The 19,391-nt window shown below is 43.3% G+C and overlaps 1 protein-coding gene across 1 annotated transcript in view; it reads right to left on the reverse strand.

Annotated features, from left to right (window-relative positions):
- LOC117455223 (poliovirus receptor homolog) overlaps positions 1 to 19,391 on the reverse strand; it is a 197,900-nt gene that overhangs the window by 20,381 nt on the left and 158,128 nt on the right. The window contains exons 4-6 of the mRNA XM_034094635.1: positions 18,699 to 18,995; positions 10,777 to 10,894; positions 10,060 to 10,208 (exon numbers count right to left, since the gene is read on the reverse strand). Of these exons, the coding sequence (XP_033950526.1) occupies positions 10,060 to 10,208; positions 10,777 to 10,894; positions 18,699 to 18,995 (564 nt within the window). The remainder of the gene's footprint in view (positions 1 to 10,059; positions 10,209 to 10,776; positions 10,895 to 18,698; positions 18,996 to 19,391) is intronic.

Genomic DNA, 19,391 nt, shown 5'->3' on the forward strand with positions numbered 1-19,391 from the left:
GGATAACGTTCATTGGGAAATCACTTGGCTGTGGAAATAAAACTCATCTGGATGAAAACATTGCCAGTGTTTCTACCAATATTTGGATTCACCCGGGCTGTCTGAGTATAACGGATAACAGATCTGTAATTATGCAGACTCAAATCACAATGAAATTAATCCACGCCATGGAAATATATTTGCAATTATAAAGTATTGAACATTAAACACCTCAACTTTCTGCCTTGTTTTTCTATTTAAATCAGTATTTTGTAACACTGTCCTCAAACGTGTAAAGCATCAGCCCTTCAACCCCTTCTTTCAGTTAAAATCTAAAGAACTTTAATCGTAACAACTTTGATTTGTTTACCCATGAAAACAATGATTGTTCTCATGCTTTTGCTGTATGCCGTCCTATGACATTTACTTTTTTTTCAAGAATTGTTAAACTTTAACCATCTCTTTGTGTGATCTTTTAGAACAAAATCCAACACAAGCAAAATGGCATTTACCAATTCATTCTGTTCATTTGATATGGAGCATCACATTTGTTAAAAAGCACACAAAGCCACATTATGCTGTGTTGTAGTGAAGCTCTGACAACAACAGCTTGGTGGGAACCGACCTCCACTAAAGAAACCCCTTTGTTAAATCACAGCTGAATGAGTGGGAGAAGACAGGCGAGCCCAACACAGGTAGGGATAATAATAGGGTATGAAAAAACAACAAAACAAGACTTCAAAATGTTGTCAAATGATTTAAATAAACAAATATTAAACCGCCCGTGAGTATCTACTGAAAAATAAAACAAACGGCTCTTTTTTAAATGATTAAATACAACCATAGTTTGTCATCCCCGTGGATTTTCTGTATTTTTTGAGTTTTGTGATAAGACATCTGCTGTGTTTTATATTTGGCAGTGGTATGGTATTAATATCCAAACTCATCGAATTCAGCCAAGAGCAAAGCAGTAGATTTCCGTCCACTCCTCCCACATCCATGAGCTGTTCAGCAGGAGGTCATGTTGCTCGCTTCTTTTCCTCCTGCATTTCGCTCAATCGGATGCTACAGCTTTGTGGCCTGGGGCCGAAAGCAGAGGAAACTAAATCAGCTCGATCAAGACGTGAAGATTAGATGGGATGTGACTGGTGGTCTAAACAGGAGGCCATTTCCTGTCTGTTACTGTAGCAACACGTCCTATATAAGAGCTGTAGACACAGGCTAGTTGGCTACCAGTGAGTGTCTGTACATTACGTGTATGTGTGTGAGTGAGAGGGATTAAGAAAGTATGTTGTATGGTATGCTTAACCTGTATGCAACTTGGCAGGCTCTTATTAAAAGTAACAATGGATACTAAAACAGTATATATACAGTACTTATTCAGCCTACTATGGATCTTGGCGGTAAATATGCATAGTCAAAAGTGAAACAACTCAACTTCTATCAAGCATGTAACACAATTCCTGTGAGCTTCATTGTATGTAAGCAATAACGCATCTCAAGGCGTCCTCATTTGAAACTGAAACGAGAGCCCAAGAACAATGGAGGCAAAGGATATGCCACGTATTCAAGATTAAAGGTTTATTTGTCACATGCTCATTGAATATGTGCAATGAAATGCATGATGGCACACACACTTAAAGCTGTCCCGAACAGGCTAGTAATAAAATAAAGAAAACGACACAGTTTGGTTCAACTCAAATTAAATCCTTTTAACTCATAGTTGGATCCATTTGACTTACAGTCATGTCTGAGGTCACATTACTGTAGGGGAAATGTGCTAGCCAATCAGAAAATGACATCCTGTTAGTGTTCCTTTAATTTCTCCTATTGACGGCGTATATATTGAGTTTTATTTTCCAACTGTTCCTCTATGGCTCCACCCGTCTGTCAGGCAGAATGTGTGTGTTTCATTAAGCCCGTCCAGAGGTTGGCCCGGGGTTTATGTCCGAGAGAGTCAGTGCCAGAGTTTCCCCCCCAATGACTAGATCATCTGATTATTTTAAGCAAAGAACTGCATGGTCCAATTTGTCTGTGAGTGCATGTGTGAAACTGTGTGTGTGTGTGTGTGTGTGTGTGTGTGTGTGTGTGTGTGTGTGTGTGTGTGTGTGTGTGTGTATCTGCAAAGTGAGTATGCGCCTTTCCAGTGGACAGCTATCTCGCTTGCCGCAGGCAATCCAGGAAATGCTTCTCCAGTGGTCCCTTCAGATGTGACTGTGTGTGTGTGTGCGAGTGCGTGCGTGTGTGTGTATTTGAACAGCAACATCAGCCCCCAGCCCAGTGCCAGCTGGACTTCCCATGAAAGGACTGGATTTATAGGGGACGGGGGGGGGACGGAGTGACGGGCAGAGGGGTAGAGGACAGAGGGGGTCACAGCCTCCTGCCAACTCACTTTGTCAAAACTATACTCCAAGTCATGAGGGTTTTTAAAGGACTGTCCTGCCGCTCTCCTCCTCGCCGCTGGTTGTGCTGCTCCCTCGCTCTCCTCACCCCTCTCCACCCACTCTTGCCTTTATCTCAGTTTTCTGGAAACTTTCTGTCTTTTTTTCTGCTGCCTACCCCACCCCTCCCATCCGCCACTGCAATAGTTTTCTCTTGCCAGCATCCTCTTTCTCTGTCTCTCTCTTTCTGTGCACGGTGTGCTGGGCAGATCCAGCTGGCCTCCTAGCAACCAAGCAAGCCATGCATAGCTGGCATCATGTGCATGTGAATGGACGGGAGTTGATGGTGTGTGTGTGTATAGAGGTTACAACCCCGTCTCACGTGCCACATCCACAAACAGCTGTGGCAAGGCAGATGTGCACGTGGTACTACAATTGAGGGTCCACTTCCGTCAAATGTTTTGTATTATGTTTTGTTGTCTTATTCTTGGCAAAGCAGCTAGAGTTGCATTGGCCACCACATACACTGGAAAGCGTAATGAAACTGGAGCATGCACATTGGTGTGCTTGCTATGAGTACTGACAGACGACAAAAAGGGGAACCTGACCAATCTGCGGTTGAGAAAATATGAATTGGCCATTAGGGAGCTGATGAATGCATTTTACTGTGGTCAGCAAAACACTTAAGAAAAACCTCTCTAGCTGTCTTACAGCAGTGTTCCCTCCCTAGATAGCAGGATACATGAGACAGAACTGTTCTGTGTCTGTTGGGTGCACTCCCCAAAATGCCTCCAAGCGCCACCCTGACTATCTCTTCTTTATTCCTATTCCTACCTTGCTCCTCTCATCTTTCTCTCCACTTCAGTCTCTTCTTCTCCAACCTCACCTTTCATCCCCATCTTTTCCATCACATACAACTCCGCATCTCTGCCTCCTTTAAGTCGTTGCCCCGGTGGAGGCTGAGGGGAAATCATGACATGTGACGGCAGCTTGACGGCAGAAGAAAAAGCCAGTGCGCGCTGTGCTTTCATCTACCATTTAACAGAACAGAGAGGAGCTGTTAACAGTTCTCAGCAGGGAAATTAGTGGGGTGTGCTGGGTCCATGTACACAAAGTGCTAGGTGTTAACCGTTACATTATTGAGAGCCGGGGCCTTTCAAGCCTGACAGTTTGGATCTCACGCTGAGAGCTGGATTCTATCACTACCGTTAATGGCAAGTGGTTTTGGGATGGTTTTTATTCGGGACACTCAGATGTTAACGGGATGGAAGAGTTTGGTGTTACTCAATGCAATGTGTTAAGGTATAAGATAATGATGACGACTTCAATGCTGAAAAATACAGTCCCAACCAACTCTGAATTCTCCGTATAGCACGGTTCAGTTGCACCGTGGCATACAGAGCCATGATTATAGGCATTGCGACAGCAATGATATTATCAGCCTGCTCGGAAGCAGGTTAGCTGGGGCCAAGCAGTAATAGTCGTCTTTCACAGCTAAAGCTAGTGTGAAACTAATTGGCTAAATACATGCATTCAAACGGCTGGCTGCACCCGCACTGCGAGGGGGACCCAAGTTCCCATCAGCAAAAACACGTGGGTTTGCTATCCTGGCTCCAAAATGGTGGAATGAGCTCCCCATTGACAGCAGATAGCTTACAGCTTACACACCTTCCGGCGCAGACTGAAAACTCATCTCTTTCGACTCCACTTCGAGAGATAGAATTACTAACAAAGCACTTATATACTAACAAAGGACTGGCTTATCTAAAGCCAGTTGAGTAGCACTTGAAATGTTTTGGCTCTATGAAACCTGATGTACTTATATGATTCTGTTTTCTTCAAGTTTGTATCTTCCTGGTCGAATGCACTTATTGTAAGTCGCTTTGGATAAAAGTGTCAGCTAAATGCAATGTAATGTAATAATGTAATGCATGGTACAGCACATGACAAGTGAGCTAGTATGGTTTCAAAATGTCTCTCTAGTGTTCTACTGTTGAACCACTGGAAACCTTTTTGTGTGAACCAGCTGGAGAACATGCTCTGCACCAAGTTTCACCTGGGCCTTGGTTCCCAGTGTCATATGTTCAAGTTACATTGTAAGGGATTGGTTAAGGGCAATCTTCACAATATAAATTGCAAACAAGAGGAGACATGGACGTGACGAATGAATGGTGAGCTTCTATTCAGACACTCTGGAGATCATCAATGTCCAAAAAGAAAGAAAATGACCTTGCCCGCAACTACTCAACATCCTGGACTTGGTCTGCTCCACTGGTCTCACCATCCATCATCTGTCCAGCCTCAATCTCCACATCTCTGATCACCTGGCCATCATCATGGACATCAACATCCCCATCCCCGCCCAAAAGCAAAAACGCACAATAACCTACAGAAATCTCAAATCCATCTCACCTTCAGCAATCACTTTCTCCATTACCTGCAAGATGTCTGTCTGTCTCCCCCCCCACTTTCTGAAAACCCATCTGAACTTGTGGACTATTATAACAGCACCCTCTCCTTCTGTCTCAATGAACTGGCCCCCACAAAAACAAAACATGTCTCTTTCATACACTCCGCCCCCTGGTATACCCCCGAACTCCGCCAAATGTAATCAAGGAAACGTCAACTTGAACGCCAACACAAGAAAACCACACTAACAGTCCATCTTCAAATCTCCAAAGACTATCTCCAGCAGTACAGTAGCGCACTCAAAGCAGCCCGGTCTAATTACTTCTCACAACTCATTCAGTCTGGCTCCAGGAACCCCAAGCGTCTGTTCTCCACCATCAGCAAACTTCTCAAACCCTGTGACAACACCACCTCGTCCTTCACCACCGAACAGTGCAACTCCTTCCTCTCGTTTTTCTAAACCAAAATCAGCAACATTTACAGCAATCTGACACCCTCATCAGCACCCCCCACCTCCCCTCCTGGCTCCCCCCCCCTTCACCTCACAGCCCCTATCCCACTTCTCCCCCATGCAACTGTCCGACTTCATGAGTGGAATTAACTCCACCTGCACACTTGACCCAATGCCCTCCAAATGTGTTAAAGAGAGCCTCCTTTCCATCTCCCAACTCATCGCCACCATCATTAACTCCTCCCTCAGATCTGGATCAGTTCCCCCCTCTCTTAAACTGGCTGCTGTCACACCCATTCTCAAAAGACCTGGACTCACACCTGACATCATGTCCAACTTCCGGCCCATCTCAAATCTCCCCTTTCTGTAAAAAATACTTGAACGTGTCATTGCCTCACAACTTAAAGCCCACCTCAGCTCCAATGACCTCTTTGAGCCATTTCAATCCGGTTTCCGATCAAAACACAGCACCGAAACAGCTCCTCTGAAAATCACAAACGACCTCCTCCTCTCCTCTGACTCCGGCAACCTGAACATCCTCATCGACCTCACCGCAGCATTCGACACCATCAACCACACCATCCTGCTGTCCCTCCTCGAATCATCACTCAACATCACTGACACTGCACTCTCCTGGCTGAAATCCTACCTCACCGACAGACATCAGTTTATCAACATCAACTACTGCACCTCCTCCACTGCTCCTCTGTCCCAAGGCGTCCCCCAGGGTTCGGTGCTTGGCCCCCTCCTCTTCATCCTCTACATGCTCCCCCTTGGCAAAATAATTCGTCGCCACAACCTTCAATTTCACTGCTACGCCGATGACATCCAACTTTATATCTCAACAAAAACCATCACCCCCACAACACACTCCACTCTCACCAACTGTCTCTAGAAATAAAAGCATGGATGCAAACAAACTATCTCCAACTGAACAGTGCCAAATCAGACATCATCATCGGCCCCCCATCCCGTATCAAAGACATCCAGAATTTCAACTTCACCATTACAGCCACACTCTATCTCCCCCCCCTCACATCCGCAACCTCGGAGTCATCTTCGACAGTCAGCTCAAATTCAACCACCACATCAATCACATCACCAGGACCGCCTTTTTCCACCTCAAAAACATTGCCCGTCTCCGCCCATCACTCTCCTCCTCTGCTGCTGAAACCCTGATTCATGCATCCTCTAGTCTACGGCATACCATCCAACCTCCTCAATAAACTCCAACATATCCAGAACTCTGCTGCCCGCCTCCTCACCCACACCCGCTCCCGAGACCACATCACTCCTGTCCTCCAGAACCTCCACAGTCTCCCCGTCCGTCAAAGAATCAACTTCAAAGTCCTCCTGATTACTTACAAAGCCCTCAACAATCAGCCCCCTCCCTACCTCACAGACCTGCTGCACCACCACGCTGCCTCCGCTCATCAGAAGCCAACCTCCTATCCATCCCCAGCCACATCAATCACCGGACCTGGGGGGACCGTCGCTGCCCCCTCCCTCTGGAACTCACTCCCACAACCTATCAGAGACTGCACTGACCTCACCACGTTCAGAAAACTCACAAAAACTCACCTCTTCAATCTGGCTTTTAATGTGTGATTGTTTTTGTATTATTTGACTTTAACTATTTATTTGTTGTTCCTTTCTTTTCTCTTCTCTTCACTATATCTGTAAAGCGTCTTTGAGCCCCTGTAAAACCGCTAACAAATGTAATCAAATTATTATTAACTATGTAACCAAAGGTTTCAAAGAGTATAAGCTGTATGTGGTTGACGTAAACATATTGACATAGAGAAAAGTACATTGCTGAGAACATAAAACCATAAAAGTTCATCAAGGTTGGAGGTGCTTTGTCAACGGTGAGCTCAACAAGAAGAACAAATATAGGTCTACTTGACAGCATATAACTATTGCAGTGCTTTCAAATAATGGAAAAATAAAGACAACACTCATTTTCTGGGCCAGACTTCCAACACAGACAGGCGGTATTCAAGACACATGACTAATTGGTTCAATGGGTTCACTGCTCAGGCTGCTGGTGTGTGCTTTAATTAGTAACTCACATTTGGAAATGAGTTGTTGGGCCATTTATAAAAATCATATTTTAGAAAGGTGAATATAATGATGTCATTGCTTTGAATTGTGATTCACTACTAGTGGCAGACTGGCCATACGGAGTGTTGAGAGTTGTCCTGTAGGCTTCCTTCATATTTGGACCATTGCAAAATAAATAGATTGTAAATAGCCATTGGGCTGTGGATCTGAGGGAGGGGGGGGGGGGGGGGGGTGACCCAATTGTTTTTAAGGGAGGTTCTCATAATAGTTTATGATTCACCTACTGTCACCACCAAGAAGAGTTCATTTAATGCACATTTGGAATGCTAGAATATTCATTTTCTGATAAAAGGACTATTTTGGCCAGTTTCATGTATATGGTAGTTCTTCCTTAAGTCCAGGTCCATTTTACATGAGATTGTGTCAAGCTGATATTATTAAAGAATCAAAAGTAATGATGCAAAAACGCAATTCACATTTAATTCACAGTACAAACACAGAAAATAAGGTGAGATGAAGGGATAGTTAAAGAGGCCGCATGTACACATCGAATCACAGTTGTGAATCCCTTAATAGCCAATGTTATTCTTATCACTTAAGTTGTTTCTCTAAGTCACAAACCATTCCCTATGCACTCTTTGGATAAGTTTGTAAGACAATAAAACACAAAAAGGGAAGAGTATATAAATGCTGCCATCTTTGTTTGTTCCCTCAGCAAAGAGCCAACTGGCCCATCTTCTATAATTAAATGTATTAAACTGAAAGATTAAGGCGCTACCTTCTATAATTAAATGTATTAAACTGAAAGATTAATGCGCTACGTTACTTTATACCCATCCTGCGTTGGAACACAGGCACACAGTTTAATACCAAAGACACATTCAGCACAGAGGGGGGGTGGATCACAAAGCCTGGGCTTGATCTCAGGTACTTGAAACGATAAAAAAAGTTAAAAAAAAGTATGTGTGTGTGAGTAAATATGTGGAGATTTTACATGTAAAGGATTCCTACTGTATGTTTTTGTGTGTGCTGGAAGGGGCGAGAGTACCCTCCATGATATTTTGAGTCAGTCACAGTGCTATGCTTCCAGCCAGAACAGTAGCAGCTTAGCCACTTCTGAACCTCCCACACATCCCCCCCAACACACCGCCGGGCTACAAAGCATCTTTGTTTTCCCAGGAGATCATGCAAAATCTCCAGCTCCAATTTTCCACAGATTTTTCTAAATGTAGCTTTACCTCTGTCTTTGGCAAAATAGTTGATGTTGTTTTTGGTTTGTTTTGTTGTAACCTTAGCATGGTGATTATCCAAACTAATTCCTCAGAAAATAAGTGGAAGAAGAAAGAAGGGAAGCAGTTTGACCGCTCAAACACGCAGTGTGGAGTGCAACACTGCGGGAACAAACACAGCGATAAAGAAAGCGTCCTAGCCCTGCCTGCTGATGCGCAGTGAGGCAACTCAGAATGCCGACATGTTCCTGGGTTTGAGTGTTCCTGATTGCGTGTTCAGGAGTATATGTGTGTATCGGATCAATGTGTGAAAGTGTCAAAGGACAGATGGAAAGGGAAAAACCCAGACTGAACCCCGTGCCAACAGAAGCCGGATCACCAGACTAGCAAACGTCAAAAGTCAAGACCCAGCAGAAAGATCAAGAGTGCATGCAGACATGACCGGAATCCTCGTGCTGGACTGAAGAGAAGACTTAAACAGTACACAGAAAGACTTCAGTGCTTAGAAGGTGTTAGTTGATGTGCAAAAGAAATAGTGGATGAAAAAAAGGGAAACATTATAAAAAACAAGAAAAAAGAGAAAGAGAAACAAACCTGGGCAAACTGGCTCACACCAACATGAATAAGAATTTAGAAAAAATCTTCCAACAACCCCACCACCGGCGTGTCCACCGCAGGGCCAGAACGCTGCAACCAGGGCCTCAGACTCATAAACCACCATTCACGTGTAATGTGTGTCCAGCAGGGCTACAGTTTCCTGCCACGTCGTGGCCATATAGATCCCCGTTTTCAAGAGAGTGGTTTTCGAACTGAAGTTAAAAACATTTGGAGTTGGCCCTTGTCCTGCAATTTGGCCCTGCTGTGGGTAAAAGGGGTCAATCAAAAGCCTCTGTTGCGCTTTGCTGAAAGCGGGCCAGCAAAGGAGAAAGAGACGGATACAATTCCAATGTGAAGATTGAGAGAGACAAGCATCCCTGCAGCTCTGATCGCAGCCCTGATCCCAGCATGTGTGTGTGTGTGTGTGTGTGTGTGTGTGTGTGTGTGTGTGTGTGTGTGTGTGTGTGTGTGTGTGTGTGTGTGTGTGTGTGTGTGTGTGTGTGTGTGTGTGTGTGTGTGTGAAAGAGGGATTTATGTTTCTGTACATGCATGTGTGCAAATGTATGTGCATGTCTCTTAAATGTGTCAATAGTAGTGTGTGAAGGTGCACACCCGATAACGCGATAATGTATGGAGTAGCATCATCTAACAAGTGTGATTATAGGTGCGCGTGTGTGTGTGTGTGTGTGTGTGTGTGTGTGTGTGTGTGTGTGTGTGTGTGTGTGTGTGTGTGTGTGTGTGTGTGTGTGTGTGTGTGTGTGTGTGTGTGTGTGTGTGTGTGTGTGTGTGTGTGTGTGTGTGTGCAGGCAGTGAAAGCATGCTGTTTGAGAAAATGGTCCCATTGTGTTGTATGGGATGTTGTGAGGTTTTTATCATATGTGCAGCTAGACATCTCTGCTGTTGTGTGTATAAAAACGTCCACGCTGTGTTTGTGTGTTGATGGACTCACCGATGACGATGGTGGTGATCTGGTGCCTGCTGGCCCCGTGCTTGTTCTTGACCTCACAGATGAAAGTGGTGTTGACGGCGTCGTCCACCTTCCTCACCGTCAACTTGTTGCCGCTCACCTCCACTGTGTCTGGCATCGCCCCCGACGCCCTGGAGGGAAGAAAAGATGAATTAAGAAAAGGAAGGAAAGAGGGATGGATGGGAGGTATGAAGGGAGAAGAAGAAAAGGACAGGAGAATGAGGGATGACAGAAAAAAAGATGAGAGGACAGAAAGAGGGAGAAATAAAATGTAAGAAAAACAGCCGGTAGACCATATGCTTTCGAGATATTGGATAAAACAAGATGAAGTATAAGAATATCAAAAAGACAAATCGATGAGAGAGGGGGGAGAGAAAAATGAGAAAGAAGAAACAGAAAAAGTCGGGAACCGATAGGGATGAGAAACGAGAAAAAAATGTCACTTTGGTATTCAAACGGCATTAGTGTGAGCAGAATCACAGACATGTGAACAGCCGTTCTGTCTCCCTGCTCAATATTCATCAGAAACACACTCTCACAAAACCCAGCACAGCACACCATCTGTCCACCAGGATGAGAAGTTAAGAACATTTGTGTTTATCATGAAATTAGTGGGTGATTATCGTTTAAGACGGAGGACTGCTGTGCACAGTGCTGTCGTGATTACATCAACAATCACAGATGGAGAGTGGCTCTTACGCGGTCCAGGTGATGGTGGTGGGCACAGGGTTGCCGCTGGCCATGCAGAGCAGCACGGCGTCTGAGCGCCCGACGTACCAGTTGTTGTCATATCCTTCTATGGACACAGAGGGGGGGTCTGAAAGAGAGAACGGGATGTTAAGGAAAGTGAATTGCCTATCGGTGACATAGATATGGATGAAGATTGGTGTGTGAACCACAGGTCATGGATTTTAGGACTCATTCCTGCACCACTCTGTTAAAGGGATAGTTTGGATTGTTTAAAGTGGGGTTGTTTGAAGTAATATTAGGCCAAGAATCAACTACCGTACTTTTCCGACTATAAGCCGCGACTTTTTTCCCCATTTTCTTTGTACAGCTAACGGCCACTAGGGAACCTCCTAAATCTATGGATTTCAAAGGTAAAATTAACCACCTTTAACGCTATGGGCTCTAGGACCGGTCCGCGCCCGCCACCTCTAAGGGCGGGCTCCAGCAGGAAAAGCTGGAGGCCGGAAAAGAGTGAGACAGGTAGCGCGCCAAAGTAAAAGTGGAACCGAGAGACAGAACGAGAGCAAGACAGACGGACAATTTAGCTGCTGCGGCTTATATGCAGGTGCGCTTTATAGTCCGAAAAGTACGGTACATCAAAGTCGCATTGGTTGAGCAAAACACCACTAAGATAAAGGCAGACTGTTGTTTATTTAGACCTATGTGAGCAACTTCCTTCTTTACGACACATACAGAAAAGCTCTAGACGAGTAAAGGGTATTTACGGCAGGGGGCGGCAGAAAAACATATTTTAGCCATCTAAAAAGACCCACTTTGTTGAATACGAACTAACTATAAGACCCACAATGACACAAACAAAGTAGCGATCAAGGCAGATGTAGACCAGCTACTGTAGATTAAAATGTATACACTTTTTTTTTGGGTGGCTAAATAATTGTTGGCCACTTCAACAGTACATTGCAGCCTTTGTGCCACACTTCTGACTTGCATCTTCTAACAAGGGATAAATACATGATACAACCCGTCTTTAAAAGATCTGGACAACCCCTTTAATCTGTTTCAAATTGTTACAACACACGGAAAACCTCACTTCAAGACTGAAAGGAATGTGTGTTAAGGTGAGGTGTGTAAGCTGTGCTGTATCCGGAGTAAAAACCCTGCTACCTTAAAGAGCTTTTCTCCACACATGCAAAGCACACTTATGTTGGGAGGATGAGAAAATCAGTTAGAGTCACTATCATAAGTGTTTTTCTTTGTTTCACAGTGAATGCAAACCAAAGCATGTAAGGAGTTAAAACAAGCTCTTCACACAGAGAGAGACTGACCAAGAGAGAGAACGAGACAGAGGGGAGTATGGGTAGAAGACAGTGTGTGGGAGTGTGTAATGTGAAGTGTGTGTTCCTCCTAGAGAGCACTGACCTATAAAAGCAGATCTGAGTTGCAGCGCAGACAGGAGACATGATTCCTCACACCAGCGCTAAACTAACCCACACACAGTGAGGAGTCAGTGTGTTAAGTGTGTGCTCCTGTCTGCCTATCCTTGTCCTGCCTATAAATGTGGTCTCTTAAACATAAGATCTCTAGCATCTAAAGCAATATTGGTAAATGATTTAATATCAGATTATAATATTGATATATGCTGTCTCACTGAAACTTGGTTGAGACATGAAGAATATGTCAGCATAAATGAGGCCACTCCACCCAGCCATGTCAACACTCATATTGCTCGAGGCACGGGCCGAGGAGGTGGAGTTGCAGCAATCTTTGACTCAAGTTTACTTATCAATACTAAACCAAAATGTAATTATACCTCTTTTGAAAGCCTCGTTTTTAGTCTTACGCATCCGACCTGGAAAACTTTGCAGCCAATCTTATTTGTTACAGTGTATCGTCACTGTATCGTGACTTTAATATTCATGTTGACGATGATAAAAATAGCCTTACTGTTGCATTTAACTCTATATTAGATTCTGTTGGTTTCTGTCAGAGTGTAAATAAACCAACCCACTGTTATAATCACACTCTCGACCTTGTTCTGACTTATGGTATTGAAATTGAGCAACTATTAGTCGAACCGCATAATCCTGCTTTATCCGACCATTTCTTAGTAACTTTTGAAGTACTGTTACTAGACTACAAAGCATTAGTCAAAAGCTCTTGCAGCAGAAACCTATCTGTTAGTGCTATAGCCACATTTAAGGAAGAGATTCAACCAATACTTAACTCGATAGCATGTCTGCATGTAGGGGAGGAAACTTATACAAAATGTACACCACCCCAAATTGATCATGTTGTTGATAGTGCTATAGATGCGCTGCGAATAAAATTAGACTCTGTTGCTCCTTTGAAAAAGAAGAAAATAAAACAACATAGATTAGCTCCATGGCATAATGCCGAAACCCGCAAAATAAAGCAAAAGTCTAGACAACTTGAAAGGATATGGCGTTCCACTAAACTTGAAGAATCTCGTTTAATTTGGCATATTACTCTCAATGAATATAAGAAAGCACTGCGTAAAGCGAGAGCAGCCTACTACTCTTCATTAATAGATGAGAATAAGAATAATGCAAGATTTCTTTTCAGCACTGTAGCCAGGCTGACAGAGAGCCACAGCTCCATTGAGCCTTCTATTCCCTTAGCACTCAGTAGTAATGATTTTATGTGCTTTTTTAACGATAAAATTGTTACACTTAGAAACAAAATTAATGACCTCTTGCCTTCGACCAGTATAGTGTTATCAACAGCTCCCGGAATCGTAAGTTCTAATATTACACTAGATAGTAAACTAGAATGCTTTTCAGCCATTAACCTTGAACAATTACATTCAATGATTCTCTCTTCTAAACCATCAACGTGCATGTTAGACCCAATTCCAACTAAGCTGTTGAAGGAAGTTTTTCCATTAATTAGCACTTCTTTATTAAATATTATGAATATGTCTTTATTATCAGGCTATGTTCCACAATCATTCAAAGTAGCAGTGATAAAACCGCTTCTTAAAAAGCACAACCTCGATCCAGAGGTTTTAGCCAACTATAGACCTATTTCTAATCTTCCGTTCCTCTCAAAAATTCTTGAGAAAGCGGTCGCAAAACAGTTGTGTGATTACTTAAAAAACAATGATTTATTTGAAGATTTTCAGTCTGGCTTTAGAACACATCATAGCACAGAGACAGCTCTGGTTAAAGTCACAAATGATATTCTAATAGCCTCAGACAAGGGACTTGTCTCTATTCTTGTTTTGCTCGATCTCAGTGCTGCATTTGATACTATCGACCATGATATCCTATTGCAAAGACTAGAGCACTTAGTTGGCATACAGGGAACTGCTTTAGGCTGGTTTAGGTCTTATCTATCTGAACGCTCTCAGTTTGTACGTGTTAACGATGAATCTTCCACGCAAACCAAAGTTAGCCATGGAGTGCCACAGGGCTCAGTGCTCGGACCTATTTTGTTCACATTATATATGCTTCCGTTAGGCAATATTATAAGGAATCATTCTGTAAACTTTCATTGTTATGCGGATGATACTCAACTATATTTATCAATCAAGCCTGATGAAATTAATCATCTAAATAAAATTCAAGACTGCCTTAAGGACTTAAAAACGTGGATGACCTTAAACTTTTTGATGTTAAACACGACCAAAACTGAAGTTATTGTACTTGGCCCGAAGAATCTACGAAACAAATTATCTAAAGACATACTAACTATGGATGGCATTAATTTGGCCTCCAGTGAGACTGTAAGGAATCTTGGTGTTATATTTGATCAGGATTTATCCTTTAACGCCCACATAAAATCAATTTCAAGGACCGCCTACTTCCATCTACGTAACATTGCAAAAATCAGGCATATCTTGCCTCAAAACAATGCAGAGAAACTAGTCCATGCATTTGTTACTTCTAGGCTGGATTATTGTAACTCTTTATTATCAGGGAGTACTAAGAAGTCAATCAAGTCGCTTCAGCTGATTCAAAATGCTGCGGCTCGTGTACTAATCAGAGTTAGGAAAAGGGACCACATTACTCCTGTTCTGGCTGCCTTACACTGGCTCCCTATAGAACACAGGATAGAATTTAAAATTATTCTTCTCGCCTACAAAGCCCTTAATGGGCAGGCGCCATCTTACCTTAAAGAACTCATTATACCCTACTGTCCTACTAGGGCATTGCGTTCCAAGAATGCAGGGTTGTTGGTTGTTCCTAGAATCTTTAAAAGTACAATGGGAGCCAGAGCCTTTTCTTATCAAGCTCCACATTTGTGGAATCAGCTTCCAGTTTGTGTTCGGGCGGCAGACACCCTATCCGTTTTTAAGAGTGCGCTTAAGACCTTCCTTTTTGATAAAGCTTATAGTTAGGGCTGATTAGATTCAGCCCCTAGTTTTGCTGATATAGGCTTAGTTTGTCGGGGGACATCTTACTTCTTCCTTCTCTCTGTCTATACCCGTGTACACTCATGTTCCGATTAACCCAGCTTCCCCAAATGTCTTTCTTTTTGGTGTCTATATACGCTGGGATCCGGAGTCATGGATGATCCTGCGGTCCTGTGTCCTGGATCGCGAGCGCTGGATCTTGAGTCGTGGCTGTGGTCCTGGATCATAGGTCCTGGATGGATATCCTCGTGGATTCATCTTCCTATTATACACACATGCATTTCCAAACATTTGGACTACCTATGTTGCAAATGTATTATCTTTTCAATTTACACACGGCATCTATTGCACGTCTGTCCGTCCTGGGAGAGGGATCCCTCCTCTGTTGCTCTCCCTGAGGTTTCTCCCATTTTTCCCTTTAAACTGGGTTTTCTTTGGAAGTTATTCCTGTACGATGTGAGGGTCTAAGGACAGAGGGTGTCGTATTGTCATACTGATATTCTGTACACACTGTGAAGACCACTGAGACAAATGTAACATTTGTGATATTGGGCTATATAAATAAACATTGATTGATTGATTGATTGATTGATTGATTGATTGATTGATTGATTGATTGATTGATTGATTGATTGATTGATTGTGAGGACCCAGGCTTCAAGAGTGATGACAATGTACCCCGATAAATGTTTGGTGTTGGAGTTAGAATTACATTTAGGAAAAAGGAGTGTACAGAGATGTCATTATGTCCACATCCTTAAACTATCATGTTCTGTCTCTCTGCATTCTGTTATTGCAGACGCCAACACACTCACAAAGGCTGCACACATGAGATGCTAAATGTGATTAATTACACACTGAGATGCACACTTTGTTTATATGTTGCTTTAAAGCCAGTTAATTGGACAGCTTGAATTGCAGGCATGACCCTGTGTCTTCAGCCCCCATACTCAGGGTCTCTTGTTCTTGTGGAATCCGTTTTTTAAAACACATTGCTGGTTACGTCTTGCTCCAGCTTGACAGGCACTTTTGATTACTTGCGTGTGTGTGCTCTAAAAATGGCAGATTATAAAAAGACAAAGACAATCTGTTCCATCTTTGCAGGAAACTGCAGGAGGTCACAAAGGTGAGACAATGCTGTCAGCTTCACTAAGTCTCTGTAAAGCCACGCTGAACCTGTCGCCTGTTTTAATCCTGTGGAAATGAATGGATTAGAAGAAAGCTAAAATGTGTGTGTGTACATTTGTGTGTAAACATATCTCCTTGATTTGATACACTCCAGAAATGAAGAAAGGTGATTTTATGCTATTTATTTTAAAATATATTTTTAAAATGAGGTCTTTGGGTGTGAAATTGCGTGTTATCACTCGGCATCAGTTTCGCCTTTCCTCATATTGTGCGTAATTATACAATTCTGGATGCATTTGTCACAATATGCCAACACATTCATAACAAAGGTGAAACGGTGGCGAACACAAACACCTTGATGGAAACTATACCTGTTGTTGTTCTGCTAATCAGCAAAGGAACACATTAACACACATTTATGTGGATGGAGAGTCATAATAACAAACTGAATGTAGTCTATGCCAGAGGCCTGTACTACGAATCCAGTTCAACAGACCCTGGATATGTTTGAGTCATCTGGCTTACCTAACCCAAAACACACGCGATCTCGCTAAGCGGTGCTACGACGCTGGTTATCAACTCGGTAACTCAAGTCAGGGTTTCTCTCTGTCCGGCTGATGGCGTTCACGTGAAAGGGGCGGGGTTAGCAACATTTGACCAATCACAAACATGGACAAGCGTCCTGACAGCGCAGCGTCATACTTCGTGAATGAAAAGTAAACTATAATATTAGACAAATAATAATGTCTTCAATAATTCAATAATGGGACACATCGACGTCTGCACTCACAGCGCCGCGGACTGTACGTAATGTTACTTTGATCCGGTTACTTATGTTGTAGCAGATATTTAAGTACCGTACTTTTCGGACTATAAGCCGCGACTTTTTTCCCCATTTTTTTGTACAGCTAACGGCCACTAGGGAACCTCCTAAATCTATGGATTTTACAGGTAAAATTAACCACCTTTAACGCTATGGGCTCTATGACCGGTCCGCACCCGCCACCTTTAAGCGGCGGGCTCCAGCAGGAATAGCTGGAGGCCGGAAAAGAGTGAGACAGGTAGCACGCCAAAGTAAAAGTGGAACCGAGAGACAGAACGAGAGCAAGACAGACGGACAATTTAGCTGCTGCGGCTTATATGCAGGTGCGCTTTGTAGTCCGAAAAGTACGGTAAGTACGGAGCCCTGGAGGGTTCACAGAGAGAAAAATAAATAAAACGAGGTCACGTTTTATTAATTTGTGCGCACAATATACTTTCTTGTGCGCACTATCATAATATCTTCTGAAAACAAATGCCCACACATACACACACACACACACACACACACGCCCTGGCGACTGGACATCTTGTTCATAAAACTAATGATATGGCGTAATAATCGGGCAGTTCGATGTGTCTAACCGTAAGAAAGTATCTTGTGCGAACGAGAAAGTATATCGTATTAATAAAACGTGGCCTCCTTTTATTTAAATTGAGGCCACAAATTACATCTCGTGCGCACAAATTAATAAAACGTAGCCTCGTTTTAAGAATTTTTCTCTCTATGAACCCTCCAGGGCTCCGTAAGTAAGCTTTCTTAACGCTAATGTTATATTAGTCAGATTGCTCTGAAGATGGAAGGTGATATTCTATTAATGTTCACGTTCACACAGTCGGTTGATTTTTGGCAGCCGTCTTTCCTGCAACGGCAGCTTTTCTGTATTTCCTTTCTCCTGTAATATGACTGGATCGCTTTAAACTCTGCACACTGAGCTCTGATTGGTCAGCAGGCGGTGCTTTCACTGAGTTGATCTCTTATCCTGGAACCTAACCTGCTCCAGAGCAAGTTAGCCGGCTAAGCGAAAATCCGGCTTCGTAGTACAGGCCTCAGGTATGTTGTTGCTATTGGATCAGTTGGTGGATTGATATACCAAGGTCTTGCGGGGTTACAACTAGATTTAAAACTACTTAAGCCAAGACTAGGAGTGAATATTTGTCCTCAAATATCACCCATACCCTTCATCAGTTTCTCTGCACTGTGTGTTTATGTTATTGTTTCATGTTGGAAACCCTGATAAACTAAAAAGGTGTTCTCAGCTGTTAAAGCAAATAAACCAGATGTTGTTTTTGTCATTTGAGAAGAGACTGGGAGGTGCTTTAGAATGGAGGTGTGCGAAGAAAGTGTTGCACACTATTATAAAATGATCACCTCCTCATTATCGCTGTGTAGTAGAGAGGATATAAATGTGCAATGTTTGTTCTTCATAGATAAGTGGTGAAACGTATGCCAAATTAAACACCTAAAGACTCTGGCAAGGCACAGATCTATCTATGAAGTTATTTGTATCCTTTTATGACCCATATGGAAAAAGATCAACCTAGTGCCTATGCGTTATTTAAGCTCAAGAAGACATTATCATGTAAAAAGGTGTTAAGTGTTTCTTACATTCCACCGAGAGCTGGACGGTGTGAGCCCACGGTCGATCCTGAGTCTTCTGCTCCACCATGCAGGTCACCTCCCTGCCGTTATCTGCTGCCGTGGGAACCAGGCGGTACTCGCTGCGAACCGTCACTGTGCCATCCGGCCCGTTGGTGGTGTTGGTGGTGGTGTGGTTGCCTCCAACTGACCCCAACCATTTGATGGTGGCCGCTGGTTTGCCGTCCATTGCCTCGCACGTGGCCACCACCACCGACTTGGTCTCGGCCTGAACGGTCACAACGTTGACAGAGTTCTTAGGCTTAGCTGGAGGCAGAGAAAGGGGGAGACAAGTGGGAGAAGAGCAAAAGAAAGAGACATCAGACAAGAGGAGGTTCAATCAGTTTGAGGTGTGTTCACGTACTGTACACCGTGGCACCCTGCTGTGTGTAATGCAATTCGGAAGAGAGAGGGATGGGCCCTCTGGTGCGACCCTAGGCCTCAAAAACATCACAGAGACACCGAAAAGAAAGCAAAGCAACATCCATAAAAAGTCCTGCAGTGTCTTTATTAAAGCCAATGAAGAATTTGAATTGTAAAATCCAGTTTATATACATTTTTATGACTTAATTACAGCTTGTATTCTATTAGAATATTCCAGAACAAAGCGAATCCCTTGCGTGAAACAAAAATGTAACAGTGAGAAAGAGAGCCTTTGTCTTT

Source organism: Pseudochaenichthys georgianus, chromosome 11, assembly GCF_902827115.2.
Source record: "Pseudochaenichthys georgianus chromosome 11, fPseGeo1.2, whole genome shotgun sequence".
In the NCBI taxonomy this organism is placed as follows: domain Eukaryota; kingdom Metazoa; phylum Chordata; class Actinopteri; order Perciformes; family Channichthyidae; genus Pseudochaenichthys; species Pseudochaenichthys georgianus.